Source organism: Nannospalax galili, unplaced genomic scaffold (assembly GCF_000622305.1).
Source record: "Nannospalax galili isolate Female #2095 unplaced genomic scaffold, S.galili_v1.0 scaffold117, whole genome shotgun sequence".
In the NCBI taxonomy this organism is placed as follows: Eukaryota; Metazoa; Chordata; class Mammalia; order Rodentia; family Spalacidae; genus Nannospalax; species Nannospalax galili.
The window spans coordinates 2,335,127-2,347,620 of NW_008341422.1; the positions used below are offsets into that span (position 1 = coordinate 2,335,127).

At 43.7% G+C, this 12,494-nt stretch overlaps 2 protein-coding genes across 6 annotated transcripts in view; one reads left to right on the plus strand and one right to left on the minus strand.

The window, feature by feature from the left end:
- The window catches only part of LOC115071025, a 29,447-nt gene extending 24,774 nt beyond the window's left edge, over nucleotides 1-4,673 (plus strand). For 2 of the 3 annotated variants that reach the window (XM_029565283.1, XM_029565282.1), the window contains one exon: nucleotides 718-842. In XM_029565283.1, coding sequence (XP_029421143.1) covers nucleotides 718-753 — 36 coding nt within the window. In that variant the 3' untranslated portion in view covers nucleotides 754-842. Of the gene's footprint in view, nucleotides 1-717; nucleotides 843-4,460 lie in introns of those variants that run through there. The other variant, XM_029565284.1, reaches the window with a different exon arrangement.
- Nucleotides 1-12,494, minus strand: part of Rora (RAR related orphan receptor A) — a 106,419-nt gene that overhangs the window by 9,614 nt on the left and 84,311 nt on the right. For 2 of the 3 annotated variants that reach the window (XM_029565280.1, XM_008836882.2), the window contains exons 4-7: nucleotides 10,131-10,526; nucleotides 3,382-3,503; nucleotides 1,474-1,606; nucleotides 750-857 (exon numbers count right to left, since the gene is read on the minus strand). In XM_029565280.1, the coding sequence (XP_029421140.1) occupies nucleotides 750-857; nucleotides 1,474-1,606; nucleotides 3,382-3,503; nucleotides 10,131-10,526 (759 nt within the window). The remainder of the gene's footprint in view (nucleotides 1-749; nucleotides 858-1,473; nucleotides 1,607-3,381; nucleotides 3,504-10,130; nucleotides 10,527-12,494) is intronic. The other variant, XM_029565279.1, reaches the window with a different exon arrangement.

A 12,494-nucleotide genomic window follows, 5' to 3' on the forward strand; every position in this document is an offset into this window, starting at 1 on the left:
TCATATCAGTTTTCAAAACACTGGTGGGGCATGGTGGTACATGCCTTTAATCCCAGATCTGGGGAGGCTGAGGCAGGGACACCTCTGTGAAATCCAGGGAAAGCAAAATCCATCCTGGTCTCCATGGTGAGTCCCAAGTCTGCTGGGCCTACAGAGAGACCATGTCTCAAAAAGACCCAAAATAAGTAAATACATAAATAAATAGTAGAATTCTATTCTACTATTCATATTACATATTCATATTCATTATACATATTCAAATGATATGTATAAAGCATATGCCACAGCGGCCTTCAACTGCACTTCCCTTTCCTGATGTTTGCGATACCTTCTCCTTCCTCCTCATAAATGGTTACTGTTTGAGGGGCCAGGGAGGGTGGGCCTTTTGATCTCTGCTTGATTTTATCTATAGATAGCATCTTCTTCATTATTTGAACACTTTATTCCCTGCAAATCTGCTTTCTTAAAATCTGGCAGGGGAACTGGAAATAATATAACTCACTTCAATTACCAGCCATACAAAATGAACAAAATGAATCACCAGCCATACAAAACGAATGATTTTTCTGTGTAATACAGACTTGTAGTTCAGGTGTTAACTTTTCTATAGCAAATAACGATATATAGCAAAATGAGTGTAAGAACCTTGAATTTGGGGTTCCAATTTGTTCAAGGAGAGCTTCTAACTCAACCCACATCCTTGGATGTGACCCCCAGTTTACAGGGACAGCAACCTGGGACTTCCTCACCTAAGGATTTGAAGACATCGGGACTGGCGTACTTGCCATCGAAGTACACGGTGTTGTTCTGAGAGTCAAAGGCACGGCACATTCTGATGAACACCACCTCTAGAGAACCTGCGCGGAGCGGAAGCAGAAGTGCATTGCATCATTCCTTCCATCTAAGTCCTTTCTAGGTGCTAACCTAGGGGCCTGAGACCACACAGCCGTTGTGTACCGAGTAGCTGGTGTGTCCTTGGTCATACCAGCCCTCTGTCCAAGAAGGCAGGAAAGAAAGAAGAGTCTTTCAGGAATGACCTCCTTGGCACTCTACTTTGTAGAGACTTAAAGTTGGTTGGAAAGCATTTATTCATATCTATTCAAACAACCCAAGCCAGAGATGACTTCTTGACCCAATTTAAGCTTCTTCCTAACAGCTCAGCATTAGGGCCTGGAGCATGCCGGAGAAATTTAGAAATACAGAGGTCCTTCAGTGTAATAATCCTGAGGGATTAGAGAAAGAAAATGGAGGAAATGCTTCCTAAACATAGCTTAAAATCGTTTAGGAAAAAAAAAAGGGCGGGGGGCTCAGTTTCTGCTAAGAAAACCCTGAGCTATTTATTATCACTGGGGAAAACGACTTTCCACAGCACCCTTAGCAAGCATTTCTTTATGAAGTGGGTAGAAACAGGTCAGAATTTACTTGTGTAGCACGTACATGGACAGTCACCTGCACAGTGCATAAAGCGCATACCTGCTTTTAGAAGCACGATCTGATCGTTCTGACACAGCTCCATAAAACCATCGATACGCTTGGCAAACTCCACAACGTACTGGATTGCTTCTGTAATCTTGATGGCACACAATTGCCACATCACCTCTCGCTGCTGTGAGAGATGGGAAATGTGTTAACATCAGGCGAGTCTCTCCCAGCCCAGCTTGCTTCACCATTCCTATTTTGTAGACGCTTTCTTTGAAAATGGGTGGGAAAGAAGATTATCAGATTAAAACAATAGTGTCTCTGTTATTTGGGTTATAAAAGCCTGCTTCCATTTCTTTTCTGCTTTCTGAGATTCCTAGCTTTTTGGAGGGATGAAACAGAGGCGAGGTATGTGTGGGGTGTGTGTGCTTTGAACATATGCTGAAAGGCAGTCAGGAGAGCAGCACGTATCACACTCAGCCGTGGGCCCCACAGTAGCAGAGGAGAATCGTTTTTAAGCAGTTGTTTTGTTTGGGGAAATTTACCAACACTTTACTGGGACAGGGGTGTCATGCTATGTTTTTCATACATATCCACTATGAGCTAGATGTGTGATTACTTCCTTGTTTCTTTTTTTTTCTTTTATAATTTTTTCTTCTATTCAGAAATGATATCAAAACTCATGAAGTTTTGGACTGAGAGATGGCTCAGCGGTTAAGAGCACTTGCTGTTCTTCCAGAGGACCTGGGTTCGATTTCTAGCACCCACATGGCAGTTAACAACTGTCTGTAACTCCAGTTCCAGGGGATTTGACATCCTCTTCTGACCTCTGTGGGGCACTGCATGCATGTGGTGCATTTATAAACATGCAGGTCAAACACTCCTACACATAAAAAAATTTAAAAACCCGCCAAAGTCATAGGGTTTTCCCAGAGTACATAGAAGGGAAGTTGGATTCCAATCTAGGTATCACTGATGCTGAAATCCTGTTTCATGTAGATTGCTGTCTCTCAGTGGTTTTTTGCCTCCTATTGGTAGTTTGGATGACTGCGGTGACGTGCCACTCAAAGGCAAACCAAGTGACCTCTTGTTACTGCCAACCTGTCTTGTTGCTTTCCTTTGATGGCCTCCCTCTTCCGCTTACCACAGGATGACCTGGATCTGCTGATCTGAGTGCCTGCCTCACCCCCACTCTTGTAACTTAAGGCTATTTCTAACAGTATGATGGGTATTGTACCCTGAATTAGAAGTGAGAAGTCACACACAGTTTGGTCCTGATGCTCCCATTTCCAAGCCAAAGTCAAGACATGTTGGTTTCTTCCCATGTAACCCCGAAGGGAAGGACTCACCTACATCATCTCTAGGGTCCTTTCGAAGCCTCAGTTTCCATGATCACCGGCAAAACCCACCACATTCTCTTTTCCCAAAGGCAAAAATGGGTATTTACCAGCTCCCCAACCCTGGCTTGCCCTCCCATTCCTGCTGGTCAATGACATGTGGAAAAAGGCAAGAGGAGCAGCACCTGCCAGACTCATCCTCTGTTCGGAGCAGCTACAGTCAGTTTCCAACCCCCATTCTTGTCTCTTCTCTCTAAACGCCTTGCTAACCTTGAAGCATGAAGCATGGGCCAAGACTATTTTTCATCAATTTCCAGACCTCAACATCTTCTACTGTGGCATGGGGACAGACCCTGCCTCACAGAGGCTTTTGGAAGCTGCCTGATCTAGCCCCTTACTGTGACATGGAAGGATGCATATGTATAAAACACATATGGCTGAACCTTTCCAAGGAAGATGGCAGTGCTGAGTATATAGTCGGTTCTGGGAGAAAGGTTTCTAAGCAGAAATTTGAGATCTGACACGACATTCATTCTTTGGTCTATTCGTAGTCTTGAGTAAATACCCTACATGGACCCTCTTCCCAATGTTGCCTTAATCTGAATAGAAACGCCTCAGACTCTACCTTGTTCTGATAGTTCTTGATCTCTTCCTGTAGGAAGGTCTGCCACGTTATCTGCTGGAGCTCTTCCCGCAAGTATTGGCAGGTTTCCAGGTGGGATTTGGATATATTCTGTGCAAGGTGTTCTAGGGAGAGAGCGGAAAATCACAACCATGAACAGCAGCTCTTCTCTGGGGACTCAGTAACTACCCCACTTCCCATTTACCTCAAAAAGTAACTCACATGAGGCGATATGCTGATTGGTTTTGGCTACCTTCACATAGCTAAGCAAGCAAGCCAGATCTCCTCTGTATTTGGGCACAGGGAGATGGAGGGCAGAGGCTTTGTAAAGCCAGTAGTGACTACATGAGGCACTGTATGGCTTTAAAATCCTTGCTGACCTTGACCTTGTTCTAGGCTTTATACTGATGTCTGGGGCCCTTGACCTCCTTACATAGGGAAAATGATTGACAGATGCCTCATGGTATTTTTATGATATCCTGGCCAAAATTACTTTTGAAAAACCAGGAAATTATATATATAAACCTTAAATTTTTGCACATGTTGTATATGTGTGTGTTTGCATGTGCTGTATCAAGTGTCTTCTTCGGTTGATCTCCCTATTTATTTATTTATTTATTTATTTATTTATTGGCAGGGTCTCTCACTGAATCTGATTCAAGTAGATTGGCTAGGGTGCAACCCTCCCACCCCCCTGCCTGTCTCCTCCTCCCCAGTGCTGTGGTTACAACATGCCCTGTTTTTTTTTTTTTTTTTCAAACTACTCATTCTGTACTCCCTCTAACCCTCAGAAGGCAAGAATGATAGTTTCTTTAAATGTGGGCTCTGAAGGATCGAACTCAGGTCCTCGTGCTTGTGTGGTAAGTACTGTATTGACCAAGTCATCTCTCCAGCTCAGACATGGTATTCTTTAATATAAACTATGCATTTCTTGCAAACATCAGGGCAAACATTGCTAAAGCACTAACATGAGACTCTGCATTGGTGTAATTAAGAGACAGGCCCCGAGCTGAGGCTTCTAGCTCAGCGTCTTAGCCCTGCTGCTTCCTGTTGAACCTGACTGTGCTTTTCTTTTCTCCTAGGTAAAATGAGGAAATCAGTATCTATTCACTGGGCTGCTGTGGGAATTAACTGAGTTGACAAACAGAAAAAGCATTATACAACATGTATAATGTATGCATGTTATATATATGTATACGTTATATTTGTATATGAGGGCTTTGATAATATTAAATACATGCCAAAGAAGTCTCCTCTAGGAACTTATGCTCTGTGCACATGTATGAACACACAGAAAAGTTGTTAGGACATCAGAAAATAAAGTGTGAGGTGAATCAAATCACAAGATAAAGGAAAAATAATAACCACTATAAGGAAAGGGACAGATCTGCTGACCTGGCAGAATTACAGAATACTTCTTGGAAGAGAAGGAATACTGTATCCGACCCCAAGAAATGAGTAGGATTGGGAGGAGAGGTCAGTTATGTTGAGAGGGGACCTGCTCTAAGTAGAAGGGGGTGGGGGGGAGTAAAAGGGGGGGAACAAATATAGCATTTGCAAGGAACAGGTTTGAAAATGTGTTAAACTAGGCATACATGTAGTTAAGAGCCCATGTTTGGAAGGGTCTTGAATGTTTAGGATTGAATTGGAGTATAAGAGGAATAGGCTGCCATGATTAGAATTGTGTGTAGGGACAGAGACAGGCAGTTTTGTGCCTGGTGGCTTGGAACTCAGAGAGACTAGGGCAGGAGGATCAGTTAGAGGGCAGCTGGAATCTAGATGAGATCAATTGAGTGTAGTTCATGCTGTAATTTCAGAGGCAGCGGGAGGGCAATGTGTTTGAGACCAGTCAGTTCTAAATAATGAGACCCTGTCTCAAAAAAGTGTTTAAAAGAAGTGACAAGTTTATGCATACCAAATCATATGGAGAAATGATCCCCCTACCAGGGGTTGAGTCTTTGGCAGGCAAAGACTTAGGATGGCTCACAGTGCAAGGCCGGCAGCTCTAGGAGAGCGTCTGCTTGTTTGTAAACGTGTTGCCGCTTTCTTCAAACACAAGGAGACATGTTTACGTGAAAACAGAGCAGGTTCACCTAAATGCAGTTTCAAACTGGAATCTCCTTGGAGACACAGAAACATAATAAACCCTAACAGCCCTGTTTGGCAACACACTGGTACAAGAACGGCATGGATAAATGGTGTACAAGAAACACAAATATAAACAGAACGCACTTAAAGGCGAGGAACAGACAGGTTCTGAGAGGAGAGCCAGCTCATTAAGATAAAAATAATGGGAGTCAGAAACCAGAAAGTGAACACACACAAGGCAGTGCAGTGTTTTTCCTACAGAGAGATCTCACTATTGTGGATACTTTCTAGAATGTAAACCAAGATTTGCAGATATGAAAAAAAAAAAAATGAAGCTAAAGAGTTCATGGGGAAGCAGGTGGTCCCGCCGAACGAACAACGGGAAGACGCTTATGACCATCTCTTCCAGCTAACATTGCCAACACTGTGTTTCACAGGATCTTAAGAAATGTTACCGGGAGCCAGGTAATCCCAGCACTTGGGAGGCTGAAACAGAATTGCCGCGAGTTTGAGACCAGCCTGGGCTAAATAGTGAGTTTCAGGACCATGAAATGAAACCCTGTCTTAAAAAACAAAATTGTCAGGGCTGGAGATGTGGTTCAGAGGCAGAGTGCTCGCCTGGCCTGGGTCTGACCCCCAGCATGGCAAAGCAGAGCACGTTGGCACCTTTCACAACAGCCAACAGGAAGACAATGAATCACGCAGTGCACACAGTACGCCAGCAGAGGGCAGTAGCTGCATTCTCGCCAACTGCTCAGGCAGTGGATTTTTATTTCAGTTCATAATAGATTTGGTAAGTCTAAGATCTTTGCGCACTTCACTGTTTTTAACATCTATTTCAGCAAAGGAGAGTATGGTCAGACCGAATAAAAGTTAAGTCAGTGTGACTCTGAGAGAGACTGTGTGGGTCAGTGAAGTATCTGGAACTGCGGAGTTAGGAGGCAGGCTTCCCAGAGGGCGTTCAGCTCCCTAACACAAGTCAGGCAGTTCCTCTCCTCAGCTTCAGCTGCTTCAGTACTGCTAGTGTCTCCAGGTCTGTCCAACCCTCAACCCGTGGGCTGCATGAGGCCAAAGTAGTTACAGATGCAGCTCAGTGCTAGCAAAATTGCAAGCTTACTTAAAATATTATGAGGTTTTCTTGCATAAACTGTAGATGACAACACTGTGTTGCAGTGTCAACAGGTTAGACACACCTGTTCTAGACCCTTCAGGTGGAAAGTCCTGACGTGATTTTCTCACGGATTTTCAGAGTGGGAAAGGACTTTAGGCATCCTCTGGCCTGAACAATCTTCATTTTTACAGATAACACCATCAATAATTAACATTTACACAGCACCTAGACTGCCAGACCCATAGCATGTTCATCTGTTTGGAATACATGTACCTTCTCACGTATGCCTCATAACCCCAGGAGAAAGGTACCAGTACTGTCCCCATTTTACAGACAAGGAGGCTGAGTCAAAGTGTGGTGAAATGGCTTTGCCAACCATCTGACCAGTGGTAGAGCTCTGACTCAAATACAAACTGACTTCCGAGTCTGTGCTCAACCTTTGTATGGGTATATATCATACACATAGAAGGGGCACTTGCAGGTTCCATGGTGCACACTAAGTTCTAAGCTAACAGCAAACCTGACAACCCAAACTGGCTACTCATCTCACACTGAGTCAGTTTTCTCTCCTGCACAAGGCACTAGCTCGCAGTCACTGTAACAGGCACAACTAGCACTTCTAATAAAATGAACCTTCCTTCATTATCTGGACCATGGGATTAGGCACTAACTGCACACTAAGGGCAAGACTGCCTACCCAAAGATGACATATTCTACCGAAAATAAAGAACGTGGATCTAATTCCTGATAGAATTGGACTTGGGCTATACTAATGTAGAATGTCTCCTATTGTGCAATTTCATTTATTTAAATTTTGAAGACAAAGTTTAGCCTACAGGGAATGTAAGAATCTTAGAAAAGATCATGAGATTTAAGCTGTGAAGGAAAATCAAGGAATTTTTGGTAGTACTGAAGAAGGTACAGCCAGTCTTAGGCCACTTTTATCTCCCTGAACTACTCTGACATACAAATGGGATAGAAAATTAGAGCCCAATTTTATCTTTTTCAGAAAAATTATGGTTTAGGTTTGAGTTAATCCATGGCTCCCTGACCTGCTGGAAGGCGACTAGTGTGGGTCTGTCTAGAGGCTCCGGGCAACAGCTCACCCATTTTTAGCCCCGTTCAGGTATTCATGCATTTTAGCCAATGTGCCATGCGCAAGGGCAGCACTTTGCCTAAATCCTGAGGATCTGTATCAGAACTGAATACCTGACAAGCAAACAAAGCAGACTCAACTCGTCAGTATGGTGAGGTAGTTGGGTGCAGGTCATTTTTCATGGGAGCATGTCAGCTTTCAATCAAATCCTTATTTATGTCTGAAAATTTTATTTTCATTACAGTTCTGCTTCGGGCTCAGCCAACCAGTGTTTCATGACCCCCCCTCCCCCCAAAAAACCCACCCAGAAGGTTTTTGTTCTAGTTCAGGGGAAAAAAAAAAACCAACAAAAAACCCCCCCACAGATCTACATCTGCTTAGCACGGCTGCTAGTTCAGAGGTTTCTCTGCTAATCAAAAGAGTTCAATGCTGTGCAGTGCTTAAAGACCACTTAAAATGCCCCAGCTCTTGAGGATTTAAATTTAGACCCATAAAGAGATGCTGTGTAAAAACCGTAAAGAGCATTCAATTTGCTCTATTTGGAGAGAAATTTTGACTGGAAATATAAATTTTCACTTGAAAGACGTTTTACAGGGTGCAGGGGCGGAGGTACCATCTAAAGACCATGACCATTATTGCTGTGAACAGAGGGTTTCTGCACTCGTCAGAACCTGCTGGTTCTTTACCACCCTGTGTCCTCAAGCTCTCCTCGTATTGACTTAGTCATCTCTGCAGCAGCTAATTGAAATGTCCCAAAGGGGTACAACCTCATGCACAGAAAACCAAAACTCTATAACCGCAAAGGCTCTTATCAAAGTGTTTCTAATAATAGTGCTATATTTTTAAAAGACGAAAGGTTCATACGATTTGAAGAGAACCCAGAGTATATTTTTAAAAAAATTGATCAAATATAGCAGAGGATGTTAGCATAACTTGCTAGAAATGGAAAATTTTCCATTGTCTGTGCTATCTATGTTTCTAGGTCACTGTATCCCAAGAAACAGCTGTGCCCCAGCAATAAGGAAACGAGAGGTGTTTGTTTTCTTGGAAAAGTGAGCCTTGTATGAAGTATGTCAATTTTGTCACCAATAGTCATCCTCAACATATTTTGGCAAGTTTTTACAGTTCACATCAGTGAAGCAAAACTTAGATGCCTGCAGGGGCTAGGCAGGTGATATCAATGGGAGAAGTGGGTCGGTCCACCAGTGGGGACATCCCCTGACTGGGACCAGATGGTTACTGGTATTCACAAATACTGGTCCAATGTTATTAACTTGTTGTCTTTTTTTTAACCTCCCACAAAAATGTTGAGAATTGGAACTTTCATTATAAGTATTGAAGTTTAGCAGGAAGGATAGGATAGGGAGAGATCGGCCAACAGTCACACATTACAGGTACAATTACAGCAGGAAAAAGATCTGGCATGCTATAGCACAGGAGGGTGGCCAAAGATAACAGTAATGTGTTGCACATTTGAAAAGGACTAGAAAAGAGGATTTTGAACACTCAGTACAAATCAGTGCTAAGTGTATGAGGTGACAGATAAGCTAAATACCCTTAGCTGACTACCACACCATGTGTATATGCATCAAAGTGTCATACTACCCTTTGTGATTATGTACATTAGGTACCAATTGAAAATAAAAAGAGAAGTTTAAATTTTTAGTGACCACTTCAAAAATTAAAGCTAGTCAAAAATATGACTATACCTCAGATTCACTTTGTGGAGCGACTTTTTGTGTATGTGTGTGACCTTAGGCATAAAGCAATACCTGGAGTTAAAGTAAATAATGAGGTTAGAATGGCCTTTTCTTGGGCTTACTGTGTTTTGTGGTACACAGACACTGGTTATATGTGTTTTGACTTGTTTCTGAGCTGAGGTTAACACATTTATTGGAGATAACATGGGAAACAGAGTCAAAAGCAGGGCTGCAGGAGGCTGTAGGCTGGAGAGATGACTCAGTGGATAAGAGCATTGGTTGCTCTTGCAGAGGACCTGGGTTTGGTTCCCAGCACCTACATGGTGGCCAATAATGGACTGTAACTTCAGTTCCAGGGTATTGAATGCCCTGAGAGTCCATGGGCATTGCATACACATGGTACACTTACATGCAGGCAAACACCCACACACATAAAATAAAAATTAAAAGTAAAAAGCAAAGCTGGGCCAAGCATGGTGGCGCACACTTTTAATCCCAGCACTTGGGAGGCAGAGGCAGGCAGATCTCTGTGAGTTCAAGGCCAGCCTGGTCTACATAGTGAGTTCCAGGACAGCTGGGGCTACAGGGAGACCCAGTATCCAAACAGATTAAAAAAAAAAAAAAAAAGCAGGGATGGCATTTGAGGTAGAAGTAAAGATCAAGGGGAGTTGTATCCATCAGAGAGCACAGTCCCTTACCCCTTTCACTTCACAGGGCCTGCCCAGAGCAAACCAGGGCAGCGCACACCCTCCATTACCTAGTTCTGCCATAGACACAGTTGGAGAAGTCTCTCCATTGGTGAAGGAACAGTAGGGGAAGAAGCCAGATGCTGGTGTGTAGTCACATATGGGTTCAGGTTTGATCCCATTGATGTCCAGTCCTGACTGGTCTGGGGAGGGCTGTATGTCCAGGTAGAAACTGCTGACAGCAGAGTCGGCCTTGCTGCCCTCGGGGGTATGCCCGTCCATGTAGGTGCTGAGGTCGTCATGCAGCTCTGTCAGCCCATTGGCTGAGATGTTGTAGGTGGGTGTCAGCGGCTCAGCCTCCCCAGGCTGCTGCTGGTGGTCTCGCTGCTGCTGCTGCATCCGGTGCTTCTGTACTTCTGCATATAAGCTGTCTCTCTGCTTCTTGGACATCCGGCCAAACTTGACGGCTGGAACAGAGAAGGCAAAGCACACCTGTACATTTCTCTTCCTTAGCCTCTTCCACATCAAGTCTCAGACCATGTCAACCCCGAAGCCACAGGTGAGAACAGGCTGACCCTCCACCCTCAAACATATATCCCAAGGTACTTGTGTTTCATAAGCAGGCCTGGGATCAGTAAGGTCAGTAGGATGTCCCCAGGCAGGCCTCCCTCTGTTTTCCTGTAGTCACCTAGTTTTGGGCTCACTAGTGACCACTGAGGCATAACTTTTTTTTTCCTTTTTGAGATTATGTAGCCCAGGCTGGCTTTGAACCGGGTTTCTTCCATCTCCGTCTCCAAGTGGCTAATGCACGGACCACTGGGTCTGACCTGGATCTGACTTCAAGTGCTACTTTGTTCTGTTATTATTGAACCTCAAGTAAAAAGAACACTAGTGTCTCTGGAGGCAAATGCTGTGTGAGATAACCATAGGGTGTGTTTGTGCTTGTAGTGTTCATCCTTGGGATTCTTCCCCGTATTTAAAGTAGGGCAGCAACTTCCCAGTTCATTCAAAATCTCAGCTGATTTCTCCTAAAACACCCATCTAGATAATTGAAAAAAAATTCCTGGTTTGAATTCCCCCACTGATTTCTTTTCCCACCTAGGCTCTCTGCAGATGAACCCTCTGCTGGAGGGACCTACTTCTAATTGATTGTGGTTAAATTGATTCCTGATTAGGGCGGTGAACTCATTTATTTGACCAGCATCACAGTTACAGGCAGGGCAGGGCACATGGGGGATGGAAATGGAGTTGGGAGCTGAGGCCACTGCACTGACCAGCTGGTGGATCCCTTTCCTGCTAGGGAAGATGTGCTGTTCTTTTGCAGTGAGGAAACAAACTGGAATATTGGTCACTTTGGAACTTCTACATCTCAGATAATAAGCTTAGGTGTGTCTGGTTGGCAAACGGGCATATAATTTTATAAGCCCCTAAATTTACTTCTTCCCTGCATAAACGTTTAAGAAGACATACTTAGGGTACTTATTTTTGTTCCTCAAAGAACATTCTAAAACACCAAATGGGGTTAATAGCCATAGTATTAAGGTGAAACCTGTCTCAATAAAACAACGAGTCATATCTAGTAGATGAGGCAGAAGGACCCACTCTTGGGGAAATCCATGCACAACTTGGGATTTTTTAAAAATTGCTTTTATTTTATGTGTATGACTATATTGCCTGCATGTATGTAAGTGCACCTGTGTCATACAATGCCTGAGGAGGTCAGAAGAGGGCATCAAGTTCCCTGATCTGGAGTTAGGATGGTCGTTAGCCTCCATATGGGTGCTGGGAACTGAACCCAAGCCCTCTGCAAGAGCAGCCAGTGCTCTTAACGGCTGAGTCATCTCTCCAGCCCCAGGTTCCTAAGAACCAAACTTAACTGTCAATTCAGTGTGATGGAAGATGAACCCTGCATGTCTCAGGAACCTGCTAGAATATGGTGTGAATTCTGAGACTCCGATCTTCCAATAGCTAAACCTTGACATTTTCAGGGGTCACAGAGCCTCACAGAATATACAGGGAACATGAACTTGAGTCTAGGTGGTTCCATGGGCCCTTAGAACCTCTGATTATGGGGAAGGCAGACTTTCCCCATAGTGGGGAAGGCTGACACTCCACAGGAGGAGACATCTCCTCTCAAAGAGATCTCTGAAAACAGTCAGTGCGCTCGGAAAAAAACTCTTAAAATCGACCTGCTGTATTTTCTGCTCAGTTTCTATGCATAAGAATAACTGTCTTGAAATCTGGTATTGCTTATTCAGTGTACTTAAGATAGTTTTCTGGGAAGATCTTGAAATACTCTATAATTGAATGGTAGCCTGTCACTAATCCCTAAAACAGCTTCTTTTAATGAAAAAGGACATTTATCACCAAGCCTCACCTCACACTATTTTCACACCTCTGAATATACAAATATTTGAATTTGGCAGGTGAGTCAG